Source organism: Mauremys mutica, chromosome 9, assembly GCF_020497125.1.
Source record: "Mauremys mutica isolate MM-2020 ecotype Southern chromosome 9, ASM2049712v1, whole genome shotgun sequence".
Lineage (NCBI taxonomy): Eukaryota > Metazoa > Chordata > Testudines > Geoemydidae > Mauremys > Mauremys mutica.
In genome coordinates, this window is record NC_059080.1 from 46,855,186 (window position 1) to 46,875,144 (window position 19,959).

General features: G+C 47.3%; 1 protein-coding gene across 3 annotated transcripts; it reads left to right on the forward strand.

The window, feature by feature from the left end:
• The first annotated feature begins 657 nt into the window (after positions 1-657).
• Positions 658-4,564, forward strand: LOC123377689 (brain-specific homeobox/POU domain protein 3). Of its 3 annotated transcripts, XM_045030886.1 has the most exons (3): positions 798-899; positions 1,593-1,695; positions 2,474-4,564. In XM_045030886.1, the coding sequence occupies exons 2-3, from the start codon at positions 1,609-1,611 to the stop codon at positions 3,377-3,379; spliced, it is 993 nt and encodes a 330-aa protein (XP_044886821.1). In that variant the 5' UTR covers positions 798-899; positions 1,593-1,608; the 3' UTR covers positions 3,380-4,564. The 3 variants fall into 3 exon arrangements, with proteins under 3 accessions (XP_044886820.1, XP_044886821.1, XP_044886818.1); XM_045030885.1 differs by lacking the exon at positions 1,593-1,695 and having other exon boundaries at positions 658-899; XM_045030883.1 differs by lacking the exon at positions 798-899 and having other exon boundaries at positions 1,495-1,695.
• Positions 4,565-19,959: the final 15,395 nt, after the last annotated feature.

A 19,959-nucleotide genomic window follows, 5' to 3' on the forward strand; every position in this document is an offset into this window, starting at 1 on the left:
AGCCTCAACTCAATTTTTGAAAGCCCTTAATAATTTAAAAAACAACACGAGAGGCACAAAAGGCATAAGAGCAATATTTATAGCACTGTACAGATATAGCACGACATTCTAGAACAGAGATTCTGATTCAGAAAAATTAGCACAGTAAGTCCTTTAAACCTCAATCCTGCAAACACTTTTAACGTGGCTGCTTACTTGGGGGAGTATTCCAGTTGACTTCTGTGAGCAGAATTAAGTCAGTGGGTTAGTTTGGTTCATCATGAGAAATATACAATAGCCACTGCAGAAGAGAAGATATCACAACCAATATATTGTTAGCGACTAATATTTTAATTAAATCAATGGCTGGAACATATGGGAGACACATGAGTACAATCAGAGCTTGTTATTTGTTAAAATGATACTATTAAATTAGCTCCTTTCTTGGTTAACGAATTGTTTGGGAGCCAATCCTGATTTTCTTCCCAGACAGTCTTTATTTCTAAATATTTGCTGGGTTGTTTGGACAAAGGATTTTTCCAACTATAGGTGGTTTGAGAACTATTTTATTTTTGATGGGCGCGATATGCTTTTTGTGTTGTCTGATTGGTCATCTAAGTCACGTGGTCCTTCACCCTGATTCGCTGACAAACTTTTTCTACACGAGGCGAAGGGAAATGTGTACAGAGCGGGGATACAACATTCGAAGCTGGCTGGAGTGGCAATTCGGCCGTGTGTGTGAGGAGCCCAGGTTCTGCAGGCAAGCGGCCCATGGGAGCATACAGCTAGGAAGATAAAGAACAATGTACTTTCAGGTACAGCTCTTCAGAGGACTAACATTCCTGCTAGCATATCTGGAACCAGTCAGGATTCATGAGCTGATCAGAACTCGGAGATTTATCCAGCACCAAAATATCCAGGTATCCATTGACTTTGTGCTGTTCACGCACCCCTCCTCAGTGAGCCCTCAGACTGAGTCAGAGGTTAGGGCTTGCCAGGAATATCCTCGCCTTCATTCCAAATAAATATGGGCTTGTTGCAAACGAATGGAGACGCAGAGACAATAATCATTGGGTGGTTCATCTAACCGGGTGTCCCTAACCAATTTAGCTCAGGCCAGGGGGGTCAAGGAAGTTTACCTTGTTTCACCCATTAGCGGCGGGCAGTATTTCTCAGCGAGTTGAGGTGCTGGCAGCTAGCCCTCGCACCCTGCTTGGGAGACACAGTCGGGCAGGGCTCCGAAGCAGTGTACCAGTCCCGCTGCACAATGGCATCAATGCACCCTGACTGCCTGCAGCGGGATCATCGCTGGGGCGGGGACGGGAAGAGGTGGGGAACGCCGGGGCCAAGAGGCTAGTGAGATCACTGGCTCCTGCTCGACTTCTCGGGGGAGTGGTAGGAAGAGGAGGCGGAGTCCGCAGCCAGTTCCCCCAATTGGAGGGGCTGGGGGCGGGCCAGGGTAGGACTATAATGCCATTGATGCTGTGATCAGCAGTCAGACAATAACAACAGACCAAAAGAGCAAAGCTCAACGGATTCCACCTGCCCATGCAGTAGCCACCCGGTGCCATTGCGTCTCTTTCCCTCTCTGTCACCATGATGTCTATGAACAGCAAGCAGGCTTTCAGCATGCACCCCATCCTGCACGAGCCGAAATACACCCACCTGCACACCAGCTCGGAGGCCATCAGGAGAGCCTGTCTACCAGCCCCCCAGGTAAGCGGCACAAACAGTCCAGCACGTCCCTGAGAGCGGGACTGATGTCAGGCCGCTTTGCTGCCGGCTGCCTGGGGGCCCCGCGCTAGATGTACATGCATTTCAGTTTATTTCATAGGCAAGGGAAAGATGCAGGAGTCATGAACAGCGGATGGATTATTTTTATTTAGTGTCTTCGGCTAATGCTTAGACCCTCTGTGTGATGGGGATTCCGCAAACTGCCTCTAACTTTTTCTTTAATTTAATTTTGCAGGCAGTCACATTCAGCAGAATCTCTCTAACTAAATTGGCGATAAGTTTGTCGGGCAATTTCGATTCCTAGTATATTTTTTCCTGGAAGGAATATAAATTCTGTGAAGGACCCAAGTATGTGTTTGCGGGGCAGTTTGCTCGGGGTTCCCGGTTTAAGAAATAAGGCGAATGGCTTGCAGCTATTTGGAGTAAGAAAAAGAAACGGTCTCCCTCACTTTCTGGGCATGTTTGCCGGATTTAGGTCCATTGCCTGGTTTTATTCGTTTTTTTTGGGGGGGGGGGTGTTTTGTTTTTTCCAAAAATCTCTTTGCTTTGGACGAGCGTTGCCTTGAAGATTGGGTTAGATCATGTTGGCATTGGCTGGTAATTCTCCTAACGGGATGTTGGTGTCCTGACACCGAAGCCTCTCCTGCTCCTCTAGTCTGGGGTGACCCGTTGCCTGTCGCCAGTCTTGCCCCCCTTGCATTTCAGAGAGCTATCGCGTGCTTCACACTCTTCTGGCATTTTTGTTTTTTTGTTTCCTCAGATCCAAGGCAATATCTTCGCGGGCTTCGATGAGACTTTGCTGAGAGGGGCTGAAGCTCTGGCAGCTGTGGATATAGTGTCTCAGAAAACCCATCCCTTCAAACCAGATGCCACCTACCACACCATGAGCAGCGTCTCCTGCACGCCCACCTCTTCTTCGGTTCACCTGCACCACCCCTCGGTGCTGACCACCCACCATCACCACCACCACCACCACCAGCCCTCGCAGGGTTTGGAGGGGGAGCTCCTGGACCACCTCAACTCTGCCATCCCGCTGGGGGGTGTGCCCGGACCCGAGGTGGGCTCCACGCCCTCCCACCCGCACTCCCACATGCCAGCCCTCAACCACATGGCCCACCACCCTCAGTCCATGAACATGTCTCACCCCCACGGCTTGGCCTCCCATGCTGTCATCTCAGGCCCCGAGACAGAGACAGACCCCAGGGAGCTGGAGTCCTTTGCTGAGCGGTTCAAGCAGAGGAGGATCAAACTTGGGGTGACCCAGGCGGATGTGGGCTCCGCCTTGGCCAACCTGAAGATCCCAGGTGTTGGCTGCCTGAGCCAAAGCACCATCTGCAGGTTCGAGTCCCTCACCTTGTCCCACAACAACATGGTGGCCCTGAAGCCCATTTTGGAGGCTTGGCTGGAGGAGGCTGAGAGGGCTCAAAGAGAGAAAATGACCAAGCCCGAAATCTACACTGGGGGGGACAAGAAACGCAAGCGCACTTCCATAGCAGCCCCGGAGAAGAGGTCGCTGGAAGCTTATTTTGCTGTGCAGCCCAGACCTTCCTCGGAGAAAATCGCAGCCATTGCAGAGAAGTTAGACTTGAAGAAGAATGTGGTGCGCGTCTGGTTTTGCAACCAAAGACAGAAACAGAAAAGGATGAAATTTTCTGCAACCTACTGAGAGCTGGAGAGGGGATGGGAGGGCAGAGAAAACCAGTGTTCGCCCCCTCCCCCAAGCCAGCCCTGGAATGATCTGCCTCCCCAGCTCCTAAATCAGGCAGATATTTTTTAAAGGGAAAACCACCAAGAACTGGTGACTTCGCTCTCCTCTCGAATCCGCCGTTGTCTCTGCAAATCAAAGAACTGGGCATAATAGTGTTACTAATAAAGACTTTTTTAAAAGACAAAACCATACAGGAGAAAGGTATAGAACTTTCCAATAGTCCTGGTGAGTGAATGTCAGGGCTTGTGTCTTTGAGATGAAACCCGCTTACCCCCTCCACTGACTACTAGAAAATGGCAGAGGAGAAAAAAAATCAATGAAACTTGAAAAAATGTTTATTCTCAGTTTCAGATACTCTTTTTATATTTATGATTGTAAATATGTCCTTGTGATGGCACTCTACCGGGGTTGGAAAGTTCCGTTCTGTTAGGTTGCTGTATAGCACGTCATCCATGTCAAACTCTTTTTTTTTAAATTTAAACAAGCATTCACTTGAAGGGCTCCTCACCTCCACACACACTTGCATGGTTTACTTGGCTTTCCCCCTTTCTCATCTAGCTGCAAATCCGTCGCATTTTTGCAATAACTGTTCTGTTTCTACCTCATCAGCTAAAAAATAATGGAAAAAAAGAGAAAAGGACAAAATATCAGGTCCATGGATTAATGGTTTGTTTGGAAAATTGGGGACTTATTTTGCTTTTGTTTTACTTGAAATGTTTAACGTCCATATAATTTCACTGTAAAAAACGCTTTGACAATCAAATAATTAAATCTCATATTTATGACATTTCCCCTTGAAATGAGTGTAATAACGTGTAAGTAACTGGTCTACTTGCTTCTCACCATAAAAGCTCTTGGATTTGACATACGAATTTCTTTTCTCTGTACAATTCACTCGTTTCTGTGCGGTTTTTATTTTCCAGGATGCATTGACCCAGGGGAAAGTTTTATTTTTGAGAGGTCGAACTTATGTGTAACTTAAAGAAAACTCACTATGGTTATCAGAAGTTATTAGTAAATAACTTGTTACTTTGCAAATATTTAACTCTGCACTTTCTAAGGCAAGATTTTTTTTTGCTTTGCGTATTTAATAGAGAAATTTGCCTTTGTTTCTTTTTTAATGATTATTTAATTTTGTTGTGTGTGTGCTGAATGAAATTTTGTGTCTGTGTATGCTACAGAATTTCAAATAAACCATGCACGTTTTACCTCACCCATTCCTTGGCTTGTGGTACTTATTGTAGGGGGACCTGTAGGGAACAATATCCAGATAGAAATAACCCTCTTTTTAGCAACTATATATCCTGCAGAGCAAAAGTTCCCAGACGCTTATGCTCCCAATTTCTGGCTTGCTACAAGGTAGCTTCTTTAGCAAGCAACTGCGCGGGGGAGGGGGGGGGGAGAGAATCCATCTACAAATGTTTTTAAAATTGCCAGGTCCGCAGCCTTTTCTTTAACCAAAACTGCCGTCTATTTGATTCGCAGTCACAACACCTGATTTGCAGTGATAGGAGTTGAGTTGCAGGCATGATATTTCTTGAACCGGTTGTGCTGTTCTCTTGACAGAAGAAACCCCAAATGCAAAGCATTTGAAATCGAACAAATTAATTCACGTGCCTTTCGCTAAACAAGGTTTAGTTGTACCACGAAAATGTAAATACTGCATCCAGCTTCTCTCTGCAATATCCAGTGTCTTTCTCTGAGGCGGGGATTCCTGCTCGTCAGGGGAAAGAGGTATTTCACCTTTTAAGGAAGCCTGCAACATGGACAACGTATCAGACAGAGAGAGAACTAAGTGAGCACCAGCCCAGGAATTCTACTCGACTCCAGCGACTGTAAAATGTGACACCGAAATCAAAGAAATATTTCATTACAGGCATTTAGTTGTCAATAAAATGCTTTAACCTGAAGAGCTTTACATTAAGAGCTTTGAAATGACAATACCTTCCCCCCCCCTCTTAACGTTCAGGCATTTCTTGATTATTTCATAGAAGTCATCTGGGGCAGGGGCGGAATCTTGTTCCCTATGACAGCTAACTTGCGGGGTGGGGACATGAATCGCAGGTCCTTTAGCAACAGTCAGAATGATAGAACTGCTGTGGGATATTGGTATTACTTTGTTTAAATGTAACTTGTGTGTTGGGAGCGCCGACCTGACCTAAGTGCGTTTATTTCTAATGCACTTTGAAGTGTGTAGTGTATACATACCCACTGACATGCAGATATGTGTGAATATTTGTTCTTTTCTCCCATGGCTCTCAATAATTTTTCTCGGGAGTTGTCAGCTAGAATTAAAAGCGGGGAAGAGAATAGAAATGGTCCAGAGAAAACTCCTATCAGCACTGAAGGCAAACCCCAAAGACATCAAACAAGTGTAGACCTCTGTTGTCTGCCAATCCTCTTCCAGCAGGTTTACACAGACACACAGCCCCCCCGTCCCCCCAGGGAGCGATGCTGGCTCAAATGACCCGTCTTCTCTTCAATCTTCAGCAACTGCACATGGAAACTTCCCACCACATGAGCGCAGAGGGAGCGTCTCTCTCGGTAAAACACATCGGGGTGTTGCAAAGTGGCCGAATGTTCTCTTGCTACGGTGCCGCTCTCAGTCTGACCCGCCGAGCGCGGGGCTGCTCAGGCTGCATCAGCGGTAAAGACAAGTGCAGCCGGAAGGGCCTAAAGTACTTGGGATCTAACCAAACCCGGCCTGGGACTGCTTAGAGCAACCTTCCAGCCTGGGGCAGGGGTTTCTAGTGTCACCCCCGTCCCCACGGGGGAGGCTAAGGAGCCAGAGCGAGGGGCTCAGGCGGGGCGGGGCGGGGCGTTGCTGCCACACACCTGTTAGCCCAGCCTGGCCTCTCGTGCTTCCCGAACGTTGTATTTTTGTGCAGGGCCCTTTCTCCGATCCCTCGGGTCAGAAGGGCAGCACGTGCGTGCCTCATTCAACCAGCGCTGGCCATGGCCTCTGCCCGCATAACCCCGGGGGAGGAGGCGGGGAGACAACGCTAGAAACACTTCCAAGTTTCCAGTCCAAACCAAACCGCAAAGGATCTGGGGAATTTCCCTTGTTTTCTTTTGAAATCAGCCCGGGGCCTATCAAACGAAATTTCTTGTCATTGATCTGGAAGCAGATGAAGCCGTTTGACCCCAGGTCGACAGCGCGCTCGCCTTGCTGATGAGAGCCAGGTACTGGTGTTTCCCCTTTCCCGCGGAGATTCTCCTTCTACGCCCGATACCAGGCTGGCATCTTTCCCCTCCTCTCCTGCGCTGGGGGTCTGCTCAGAGAGGAGTTTGCAGCGCTCACCACTCTGGAGTCTTTTGGCAGACTAAAGACTCACCGGCTCATAGCAGCCTCTATTTCTTGCCTGACATGAGAGAGGAACCTGATTTTAGATCATTTCCCTTCTGCTCTGAACTGAAACGGATCCCATGGCCGCTTACAACACTTCCCAGGGTCTCCGCTAGAGCCCAAAGCCCCAGAAAACCGCAACGGAGCGGTGGGTGTGTCCCGGGGCCAACGAAAGGGATGGCACCGAGCTGTTTCTTTTCAGCCTGCCTTTTGGTTCTGACTTCTTGGGAAACCTCCCCCTTCCAAATGTGTGCGCTAGAAATACCCGGGTGTGTCTTTCTTGCTGGGAAACACTATCAAATGGTATTTCATAATCCTCCTGCCACTCTGCCGGCGAGATTCGATTTAACCCGAAATCAATGTTTCTTAGTTGTTATTGTTATTATTTAAATGGGGGAGGAACTTCCACTAGGAATATCAACGTCTCAGCGTCTACACACTTGCTTTTGCCCACTGAAGCCTTTCGCGTTTTCACCAGAGGAGCACTGGTAACAGTGGTTGCGGAGTTCATAGGTTTTCCTGTAAATTATGAAGCGGGGAGCTGGGGAGGCTGGAGGGGTGCGGAACACAAATGTCAAAAATTGATGGCAAAAGATATGAGTGCAGGGAGTCGCCTAATCTTATCAATCAAACGGATTGCAATCTGCATCCGCCCTGAGGTGGGAATCGAGGAGAAAAGCACCCGCTCCGCACCTGTCCGTCAGGCTAAGGTCTGAGCTGGGCTCCGGGATTCTGTGGTGCTCCTAACACAGCCGCGGGGCTTGGGGGACCACAGCTCTCTGCTTTGCTTTCACCCTCTGAACTTCGGTGGGAAGTTTGCGTGGGAAGCACCCCCAGAATTTTCCATCCCTCCCGCCCTCTGGCAGAGGAAGAAGGCCTCCACTTCGTGCGTCTTGCAGGCTCGCTGAGCTCCTCTGTTTGGCATCCCGCCTGGGACCACATTAAAGCCTCCCTGTCAGGCATTCGGCAGAGGGAATATGTAGTGCTGGAGCTTTTCTCCATGAATGAGAGGCTTGGGGTTTAGTGCCTTACAGCCTTGGGCTAGCTCCCTGCAAACCCTGCCACAGGACCACTCGCGCCCCCTTCCAGCCGCCCGGCCCTTTCAGCACCTCGGACAGACCCGAGGCGCGGAGATCGGCTGGAGATTCTCTTCGGGCTTCCCTGCTCGGGTCAGGCCGGGCAAGGAGCAGAGTCACACTAGCGCTGGAAGGACGCATTTCCCGTGCCCTCCCCTCCCGTGCCCGGCCCATTCACATAGATCTGAATGCGCAGGAAGCCGAGGCGGGCTGGGGGTTGGGGGCTGGTGTCCCTGGCAGGTGTACGGGGCTGTCCGGCTGCTCCCCTCCCGCCCCATGTACTGTACATAGGCACATTAGAATCTCATCCTCTCCTTTGTTCTTTCGCTTGATTCCTGTTTTTTCCATGAAGCGAAAAGCGCATTTTCATAAATAGACCTTGGCCAAGTGCTGGGTATGAAATTTTAATGAAGTCTGGATGCTGAGTGCTGCCTGGGGGGCCTTTGAGAATCATCTCAATGCAACATTAGCAGGGCCCTTTTCTCTCTCTTTTCCCTCCCTCCCTTCGTGGCTCTTTCCCTCTCAGACAGAACACACTCCAGTCTGCTGCAACCCTTGTGCTTCAGACCGAATTCCCTCCCCCTCTTCCCCAAAAGAAAAGGACACCGAGTCCTACCTTGGATGCCATGAAACAACAAATAAATACATGACACCAGCGCAGAGTGACTTTAGCCCCAGCCCACACTTGGTAGGAGGCAGAAAGGAAAGCGCTCGCAGGTGCAGCTCACACCCCTACTATTAAAAGTTTTAAATGCAGGCGATGCAATATTTATCACCTGAGATAATAAAAAGGCAAGTCAGTATTTTCCAGTCACAAATTCAAACAGCTTAAGCAAATGCCTGGGCTGCAGAATCGATCTGAAGGGTTAGTTGGGGGAAGATCTTTCAATTTTTATTTTTCCAGGGGACTTAAAAATAATAACTATATCCATCAGAATTATGTTGACAGCAGCCAGGTAAGGGCGATTTTATACAGACCCGGGGATCTTTGAGAAATCAGGAATAGCTTGAACAAGGTTTAGATAAAAGGAAGGGGTTCCCCCCTCCTATCACCTCTGAATCTAAATACAATTATGCATGTCTTGATCTCTTGCGAGTAGAACAAAAAAGCGTGCATGTTTTTACAATGATTAACTATAACAACATAATTAGGAATATAATCAAAGTAAATACATTGACTGAGCACTTGAGACTCCAGAATCAGAAAAGGAGCAGCTATTAGGCTTAACAATTAAGAAAACTAGCAAATGAATCACGTCTAATTTAGTATTGTCAGTACCAAGATTTTTTTTCCACCCTTTTTCTTGATCTTTCTTGTATCCCAGGAAAATTAGCCTAGCAGTATTTGTCTATGCACATCTACAGACGAAGTGATTTTAGACGATCTGTTGGTTTGTCATGAGAACGAATGCGGGGAAGGAAAGGAAAGTTGGTGTTAAAACAACTTCGGTGCATGGCTTTTTATAAAAGTGGCGGACTGGGTGGAGTTGCTAAGAATTTGGGATTTTTGTTCCGACTGAAATAGCTGTTATTACTGTAATCTAATCGAGCCGATGGACAGCTTGCAAATGTCATATTTGACAAATATGACCCCAGCAAAAGAAAAGTGACGGGATTGTTTTAAAGAGATCAGGTACTTTCTTTGCAAACACAGGTGCAAAAGATCAAGGGAATTGAATGGACTCCGTTTCAGCATCAAACATCTTGCATTAACTTTAGGGTCATATTCAGAACATGAGCTCTACTGAATGCAAAATAAATCAATCAATAATATTTACCTCCACAGCAAAAAAGAAATTTATTTTTAAATAAATATAGGAAATATTTCTTTAAAACAAAACCACGACAAAACCCAATTCAGAACAATGTAGCTCCAGAATTGATTTTCACCGAAGAACTCTAGGATGTTATATTTTGAACTGTAAAAATGTGTCACCCGGAAAGCCAATTAGGGATCGCTGGTGAAAAGAAGCCACTAGAGGAACTATTTAATCATGGGTGGTATGTTCACTGCCCAAAGAAACCATTCATGAATTATTTTAGTCAGAGATTTACTCCTTCCAAACCCCCAAAAGCCCTGAAAATGACCCTCCCTCTAACATTTATGTAACAATTTATAGATTGAAAATTGTCCGAGAAATCAATGGAAAGAGGAAGCTCCCTTGGCGATTCAGACATGGCATTTGAATTGGATTTTTTAAATATCTATAATCGTCATTAATAATACTGGAATGCAATGACCTGCTCAATATGTGCTACCTTTGGAGGCTAGTTATCCCAAAAACGAATTTTAAAGTTCTCCGAATTAACTAGGTTCCATTTCAAATCACGCCTTAAAACAGGCAAAAGAATTGGGAAAATTCTCACTTAGCAGATATCTGACAGGAGGGAGGGAAGAAGACTGAAAGAAAAAATAGACTCCTGCTCTGGGGGCGAAAAAAACAACTGTAAAAAGTTGTTGTAAAAGGAGAGCTCTAAATAAAAAAGCCCCCACATCTGAGACAAACCACAACAAGGCTGTTAATTTTTCATTTTTGAAGAGTAAAAAAGGAAAGAAAGAATTAGAGAGATGACATCAATAAAATAATGGCCTCATTTTGAGCACCCTGGACAGGTAAATCTGCAGTACAAAGGCAAAGCAACAAATCCCCACGGTTCTCCTTCAGAACTATTTGCCTCTTCTACTGCTTATGCGTTATTCTTTGCACAGCCTTTATTTGTTCATTTGGCATCTGAGTTTTTAAATGAACGCTGAAAAAAATCCCAGCCTAAATCACTGCAACTCTTGGGAGTGGAAGTAGGGTTAAAATATAATTTGATCCAGTTTTCCAGCAATCAATTGCCAATCTTCATTTGGAAACAGGTCAGATGGCAAGATTTAGATCTGTCTCAATATTTTACAACTTAATAATATATCACTATCTCAGAGAAAGACACACAGAAGCAATTGCTGTTCCTTATTCTGTTTCTCTTCTCCCGGGTATGGCTTAGAATCCAGGATCTGGGATAGAGTGTTGAAAGGAATATGCCTTTTAGGGAAACAGACAAAGATTTATCCCCCTTAAATTCAAATTCAGTCAAATGCACATGCCACATGATTTGATTTTTAGTTTGTTAACATGGTTCCTATGAAAATAAGAGGGAACTTTATCAACCCAGAGAAACCCAAGGAGCTACATTTTTCTTTTCTCTTTAAATATTCCTTTTTATTCCATTTTTAAAAACACAGCACACATGAGTATTATCAACACAGCATCTGAGTCCAAATTTATAAATCTAAATTTATCCCCATGCCACCTTAAAATTCAATATTCACTCTTTGCATGCAAGACAGTATAGGCAGAGTTTATGAGAGTCCAAAGCAATAACAAAAATATAGCTCCAGAAGGATCACCCTCACCCCCCCCCCTCCCACACTCTTTCTGCTCCTGGATTGCAAAGGGAACCTGTGAACCATGACCTCAGTGCTGAAATTGTATTAAATTAACAGATTATTGATTAGCAGGGCACCCAGCACTTGCAGGTTCTTTACTTGAGGTTTTGATATATGAGCTGTTTCTTCTTTTATCAGATTTGTGGCTTGGTAAGTAATTCTTTGATTAAGGGAACCCTCCCTCTCTCCTCTATACTGAAGGCCACTGTGCCAGTGACAGAGATAGAGAGGAGGCTTTTGGGGGAACCAGTTAAAATTCTATCACGTTGGGGGGGGGGAGGAGGGGAGTTCCTTGCATTGCATGAAGCCACCACCCCTCTCATGGTGCTGCTAAACCATCTCTGTCAGAAGTGACTTTTACAGTGATTCTAAGTATTCTGAAGAACACATTTTTTAGGAACACAGTACTTAGGCCTGGACATCTTGGAACATCAGTTCAGTCTCTTGCTATTGCAAGCAACTCCATCATACAATCCCCATCATATAATTTTTGGCCTTTGAGAAAACAGGTCACTTTGCACTTATCAGCAGGTGGTTGGGAAATACATTTTGAGATACCCCTACAATAGAGGTTCTCATCCTGTAGTCCATGAAACCCATTCCAGTGGCCCACAGAATAAAATGCTTTGAGAAGTCAGCAGTGAAGGGACTGGGACCTTGGGAATGGTGTGTTTCTGAGACAGGATCTCTCTTTTGCTTGGGCAGGATATTGGGGACTCACTGGCCTGTTCATACTAAGTGCCCACATCATTTCCCAGCTATTGAACATTGTGCTGTGCTCCCCATGCACAGAGTGCCTGTGGCCCCAATTCACCAAAACACTGAAGTACATGCTGAATTCCCATTGACTTCTTTAGTGACCTGGTAACTTTGATGGAACTGAAGCAGGTGCTTCAGATTTTTAAAGGTCTTTAGGTGTTGCTTCATTTAGCCTGGTTTTCAGAGCTGAAATATCATTTTCAAAGGGGATTTAGGCTCTTAGGCACCAAAATCCCAGTCCATTGACCTTTAAAAATCTGGACAGAAGTGATTTGCTGAACTGGGACCTACATCCCAGACACATGCAGCTCAGCAGAACAGCAGAAGTTTGTTTGCCCAGCAGTGCTGCTACCTCCCTCTTTGGCTGTGGCTCTGAGGAAGTATTTTTTGTCCCAGTGGGTGTGCGAATGAATTGATCACACAGCGCTTCCCTACGCTCTCTGCGGCACATGTACCCCTCATGCAGTAGGATCATCACTGGCTATGGGCCAAGCACTGCTTCTGGTGCCCCGAAGTGATATAAGTCTGACTTCGTGAAGTTACTCCATTTTTACACTGATGCCACTGAGAGCAGACCGTGGTCCTGAGGAGGAAAATGTTGGTGCAAGGCCCTAGTTAAAGTGCAGGCAGCATGTCATGCTCCGCACTCTGGTTCAGGGCTGAAAGAAAGAAAATGGCCAGTGTTCTTTTAACAGATTCCTTCCTTTGAAAGACATCCTGGGAAAGGGTGCCCCTGCTGACGGACTATATTCTATTATTCTATGTGTTTTAGTTTAGTGCAGTGAAGATGTATTTTTAAACAGGTATGTGCTTGAAGTAGGCTCTGTTCCACTACAGGGGGAAAGAAGTAGCAAAGCAGTAATTACAGGCTTCGGAGGTGTGGTAGCATGAAGGAGAACAGCAGGGTTTAAAAAGGAAACCTAGGGAGGAAGACTATAAATGAGCTGCCTGCAGAAGAATGCTGGATAGTGAGCAGTTTAATTCTTGTATTAGGGAAGACTGAGTGATTAATTTGTAAGGGGGGGCATCTATTGGACCTTCTCCCTCTGAATTATTTAATTATTCCTCAACCAGGCATGCATCCCTCCCTCCATCTCGTTTTTTTCTTGGTTTGATACTAAGCCTCTTACACTGGCTGAATCCTCAGTGAAGTATATGGGGGGTGGCGGGTTGGCTGAGTAGGGAGTGCAGGATTGGGCCCTATGTTTTGTATTTCCATTTCCTGTGTGTTTGTATCTGGTCTCAGGGTGTGGGTTGAGATAGGGCTCTCCTGCTTACCCACCCTCTTGTCAGGTGCTGGCATGCAGCAGGGCATTGTGGATTGATTGCTGTTGGCTCAGGATACCCTGCAGAAACCCCCCACCTCCTGTAGCAGCAACCCAGGTCCGACTTGGGCTTGAGGGGCTCATGGTACTGGCCTGTAAAGAGCAGCCTAGATGTTCCCACATGGGCTGAAGGGGTGGGCCTCAGAGCCCAGGCCACATCCCTAGCAGGAACACCTACGCTGCTGTTTTTAGCCCCACAGCATGAGCCTGAGTCAACTGACTCAGGCTCTGGGACTCGCTGCTGTGGGATTTTTTGCAGTGTAGACGTATCCTCATAGTGACGAATGCAGGTCATTACCTCCACCCTGGATATTTGGGCAAAGGGAACTGGGCTCTAGGACAAATGAGATCCTGCATAGAAGCTGTAAGCAGCACCAAGCCTGGGGAGAAAGTTTAGACAGATATTCAAGTTTCTGTTGTTGCTAACATCTGGTGCACTAGACTGGGATTTAGGAGACCTGGGTTCTATTCCTAGCTCTACTGGTGGCCTTGAGTAAGTCACTTCCCTTCTCTATGCCTCAGTTTCCCCATTTTTAAAATGGGCATAATGATATTGCTCTCCTTTGTAAAGGGCTTTGAGATCTACTGATGATGACAGTCAGCAATTAGTATGTTTGTGTTAGTAATAGGGATCTGGGGCAAAATCAGATCCCTATTACTAACTTGGTCCTGCTAGTGAAGGGAGCGGCTGGACTCAATGACTTTTCAGGGTCCCTTCCAGTTCTATGAGATAGGTATAGCTCCACATATTATAGAAGAGGGAGGGATAGCAGAGTGGTTTGAGCATTGGCCTATTAAACCCAGAGTTGTGAGCTCAATCCTTAAGAGGGCCATTTAGGGATCTGGGGCAAAAATCTGTCTGGGGATTGGTCCTGCTTTAATGGGGGAGGGATAGCTCAGTGGTTTGAGTATTGGCTTGCTAAACCCAGGGCCGCCCAGAGGATTCCGGGGGCCCGGGGTCTTCGGCGGCGGGGGGCCCTTCCGTTCCGGGACCCGCCGCCAAAGTGCCCCGAAGACCCGCGGCGGGAGCCTCCCGCCGCCGAATTACCGCCGAAGCGGGACCGCGGCCGAAGCGCAGCCCGGTCTTCGGCGGTAATTCGGTGGCGGGGGGTGGTCCCCGCCACGGGCCTTCGGGGCACTTCGGCGGCGGGTCCCGGAACAGAAGGGCCCCCCCGCCGCCGAAGACCGGGCTGCGCTTCGACGGCGGCGGGTCGCGCTTCTCCCCCCCCCCCGCCCGGCCCCGGCCCCGGCTCCTTCCCCCCCGGCCCCGGCCCCCGCTTCGTCCCCCCCCCCCGGCCCCCGCTCCTCCCCCCCCCCCGGCCCCGGCCCCGGCCCCAGCCCCGGCCGCGGCCCCCGCTTCTTCCCCCCCCCCCCCCGGCCCCAGCCCCGGCCTCGGCCCCCGCTTCTTCCCCCCCCCCCCCGGCCCCAGCCCCGGCCCCGGCCCCGGCTTCTTCCCCCCCGGCCCCGGCCCCCGCTTCTCCCCCCCCCCCCCCCGGCCCCCGCTTCTTCCCCCCCCCCGCCCGGCCCCGGCCCCAGCCCCGGCCTCGGCCCCCGCTTCTTCCCCCCCCCCCCCCCCGGCCCCAGCCCCGGCCTCGGCCCCCGCTTCTTCCCCCCCCCCCCGGCCCCCGCTTCTTCCCCCCCCCCCGGCCCCGGCCCCGGCCCCGGCCCCGGCCCCGGCTTCTCCCCGAGCGCGTCGCCGGCAGGGCCTGAGCTCCGTCCCGCTCAGAGCCGCGTGGTGAGGGGGCGGGGCTGGGAGCTCCCCGCCAAGCGGAGGGAGCTGCCCCGCCCCCTCCCCACGGCGCTCTGAGCGGGACGGGGCTCAGGCCCCGTTGGAGCTCCCAGCCCCGCCCCCTCACTACGCGGCTCGGATCGGGGCGGGGCTCAGGGGCTCGGCCGGAGTCTCGGCGCTTGATGCGCTGAGGCTCCAGGAGAGGGGCGGAGGCGGGAGCCTCCGCTCTTCTCATGGGGGCCCCTGCGGAGCCCGGGGCCCGGGGCAAATTGCCCCCTTTGCCCCCCCCTCTGGGCGACCCTGGCTAAACCCTGTATTGTGAGTTCAGCTCTTGACTGGGCCATTTAAGGATCCAGGGCAAAATCAGTACTTGGTCCTGCTAGTGAAGGCAGGGGACTGGACTCCATGACCTTTCAGGGTCCCTTCCAGCTCTATGAGATAAGTATATCTCCATATCATTTTATAAGGCCAAATCCTGGGAAGGGGTTAGATTTGGATTAAATATCTTGGGTTAAATTCTGCTCCCACTTACACCTAGGTAAATCCAGAGTAACACCACTGAGGTTAATAGATACATCCACATTAAATCCAGAATAACTGAGATCAGAAATTGGTATACTGTGTGTTGATGCAGTTCAGAATAGGATGGGATCTGTAGCTGCTTACAAGACTGTTTGCCTGGGCTTACAATTCTGAAATTTGTGTGGCTTTTATTTCTAGTGGCTCAGTCCTGCTCGTCTTACTCATGTGACCAACACCACTGAAGTCACTGGACAGGATTTTTGACAGTGCTCAGCACTGGCCTAATTCTGGTCTCACTGGGGTCAATGTGAGTTTGACCTTTGACCATTTGGGAGCAAACTTATGGAACACCTAGGCCCAGGTACACAGAAGTATTTGGGTGCCTCACTCCTGTTGAAATCAATGAGAGGTAGGTGGCTAAATCCCTCTGTGAATCTGGGCCTGAGTGACTTTGGAAAACCCCTCCAAGTAGGGCTGGCCCATAAGGGTATGGGAGATCAGCAGGAATGGGCTCTTAGGCGCATATCCTCTAAGCTATTTAGGCACCCAACACTGATTGATTTCAGTGAAGGTTAAGTGTCAAAATACCTTTGAGGATCTAGGATTGATCCTTACGTGGGCAAAACTCCTTTGCCTGTGTAAGGACTGAGGCGCTGACCCAGCCAAACCTTCCTTGCAGGAATAGTCTCACTCAGGTGTATGGTCCCACTACAAGCTCTGGGCATAAGTTCATGGAGGGATTGCAGTATTAGGCCCTAAGGAAGGGCTGCAGGATTTGGCTTCAGCTCATTAGGGAGCTCAGAGATGGGGAGTGTGCACTGGGCAGTTAAGAGACACTGGCCACCTGGAGATAAAGAATGAAGATCAGAACTAAATCCATAGTTCAGAGAGCAGCTCAGAGCTCTTCAGCAGTATAGCCAGCAAGTCAAAGAAAATCAGCATTTTCTGAGAAATATGAACATGATGACTAGCAATATGGTTTCTTTTATACCACACAAAGAGTTTTGTAGTTTCACCTAGGAAGGAAGGAATAACAAATATTCCTTAGGCATTATGTGACTCAGAAATGGAGTTCATTTTACAGAGTTGTTTTCAGTGATGTATACTGCAACTAGGTACCAAATTAGTCAGCAGAAACTCTGCATCATTCATCATCTAGTCCACAAAAAGTGCTTTCTAGTCCTGTTGCAGATTATTGTTAAATATTGAAGCAAGAGAGTGAAATTTACATGAAACTTAGCTCACCTCTCAGGAAGGATTTGGACAGTTGATGCTCTGCAATACAATATGATACAGATGTACCTATAGCACTGTTTGCACAAGGTCTCCTGCTTTTGAATAAAAGTAGCACTAGGAATCTCAGCCAGGGGTGGCATTCAAGCCTTGGAGATATGAAAACAACCCTCTCTTTACTGTGAGTTGAATTGCAGTAGCTCCCAGAGGCCACAACTAAGATCAGGGCCCCATTATGTCAGGCCCGGGGTGTCAAACTCATTCTGGAGAGTGCCATATTCCTCCTTTAATTATGCTTCATGGGTTGGGGTATGCACTGAGAACTTACACTCCCCTCAGAGTAGAAACAAGCACCCCCTGATATCAATGGATGGGTTGCACAAAGATCAAGAGGAGAGTATGGCCTTTAGGTATTCACTAAGCTTCTTACTATTATTCATTGAGTCTTTCAGCATCATTCAGTGAGAAACTCTCTGCCTCATTTTTTCACCACTATTTCTGCCATTGATTCTTTTTCTTCCCCATACATCTTTTCCTCTTTTTCTTCTCCTTCCCTCACTTTGGGTGTCTCTTCTATTCTTCCTTCTGCATTTCCTCTTCTACAGCAACTCCAAACCTCATGGGCTTTATTCCTATCCCTTCCCCCAGCCTATCCACTGAAAAGATAAGTAGTGAAACGGTTAATGTTGACACACAAGTGTCATTATTGGGTTTTAAAGTTAATCCTCCAATATGATTACTGGGAGGTGGGGAGTCACAACTCTGCATCATTGCTTCAGGCTCTCAGCAGACCCAGGCAGATCTCACTACATCAGTTACTCTGGGATCATATATGGGAAGTTTTCTTTACAATCACCAGGGCTAAAGACTTACTTAAAAAAGAAAAAAAGAAAAAAAAAAGAAAGCTTAGATTCTGCAGAATCTGAATATACCATATTCACAAGCAGGACTCCTTGAGTAATTAGTTTGGCATCTTAGTGCTAGGTGTTATACATCAGAAGAGACAGTCCCAGCACTAAAGAGTTTACAGTTTAAATAGAAAGAGTAGGAGGAAGACCTGTGACACAGGGAGTCGCTATCTGTGGAGGATCAGGTCCTCCTGGATTTGATGCCTGATCATTAAAGACTACATGGGGTCTGAGTCACCATCCCCAGACAAATGCAGAAGAAGCAAGTGCGCTAAAATGGAAAAAGGCATTCCCCCCTTCATATACTAAGTTGTTGGCTATTGCTTCTCTGCTGTTAAACAATTGCTGTGTTCCACCCCAGAGGCAGCTGCAGTTCAAAGCTGAGTCCTACATATAGTCAGAGTTTACAATGTTTGTAAAATGCACTGGGATCCTTCATGATAAAAGCTGCTATATAAATATAAAGCCATTATTGTCAAGATATTCTGTTATAAAACCAAAGGGGACTTTATCCATCTTCCAAACTGACCAAATGATTTACACACTGACAGTAAGTTGGTGTTGATGTACTGTATTGTGCTTTTAATGTCTGTGTTTTCCCAATATCGTAGTAGTTTAGAGATAGAGGTTTTCAATTTTCTGCCATGGCAGGAATTTCAGACTATAGAGGAGGAATTTGGACTTTGGTACCCACACAGTGTCTGGGGAAATGGTGCCATTCATCAGAGTCTGTTGTATGATGTGCACTAATTCCCAAAATATTTCCTTTACGTTAAGAAGACTGAACAAGCCAGAGGCTTTCTATCCTCTGAAATGCTGTTTTAGTTGCTGGAGAATGGCTGAGACTCCATGAGGAGACAGTGGTAGGAGCACTGCATCACAAATGTGCTTTACTAGTGAGGTTTCATTTCTTCTCCTCTGATGTTTGACTTTGTGATGGGTTTGGTCACAGAGACCCCTTTGGGACTGTCACCTCACGTGCTGAAACTACCTCTGAGCCCATTTTCCCTGTCACCTTGGGACTCCAGAACCCTGTCTTGTTGAGCCAGACACGCAAGCCTGCTGCAACACAGACCCAGGGTCTGAACCACATCCCCAAAGCTGCAGGCTTTAACTGAAAACAGCTTAGCAGGTACTTCTGTCTCCAGCACCCAGACACCCAGCTCCCAATGGGATTCAAACCTCAAATAAATCCATTTTACTCTGTATAAAGCTTATACAGGTAAACTCATAAATCACCCACCCTCTGACTGATAGAGAGATATGCACAGCTGTTTGCTCCCCCAGGTATTAATCACTTACTCTGGGATTAATAATAAACCAAAGTGATTTTATTAAGAATAAAAAGTAGGATTTAAGTGGTTCCAAGTAATAACAGAGTTACCAAGCAAAATAAAACAAAACACACAAGTCTAAGCCTAATACATTTAAGAAACTGAATACAGGTAAAGCTCACCCTCAGAGATGGTCCAATAAGCTTCTTTCACAGACTAGACTCCTTCTTAGTCTGGGCCAAATCCTTTCCCCGGTACAGTTCTTGTTCCAGCTCAGGTGATAACTAGGGGATTTCTCATTACTGAAGCCTCCTTTGTTCTGTTCCACCCCTTTTTATGGCTTTGGCGCAAGGCGGGAATACTTTGTTTCTCTCTAGGTCCCCTCCCTTCCTTCTAAATGGAAAAGCACCAGGTTTAAGATGGATTCCAGTATCATGTGAAATGTTCACATGCCCTGTGAGACTTCATTATTCAGTGGCTGGCAACCACCTATACAGGAAGGCTTACAAGTAAACAGAGTCATTTACAACCAATTGTCCTAGTTGATGGGAGCCATCAGGATTCTAAGCCATCATTAATGGCCCACACTTTGCATAATTACAGTAGGACCTCAGAGTTATTTTTCATATTCCTAGTTTCAGCTACAAGAATGATACATTCATACAAATAGGATGACCACACTCAGTAGATTATAAGCTTTGTAATGATACCTTACAAGTGACCTTTTGCATAAAGCATATTCCAGTTACATTGTATTCACACTTATAAACATATTTGTATAAAAATATGGAGTGCAGCATCACAGACTAGGCTCCTAATAATCATGGGTGCTCATCTGGTGACTGTGATTAGTGATTGTGTTGGTGACTTCATAAATTTATTCACGGTTAATCTAGTATATAAATACCTCTGCTTGAACCCTGACTGCATAAT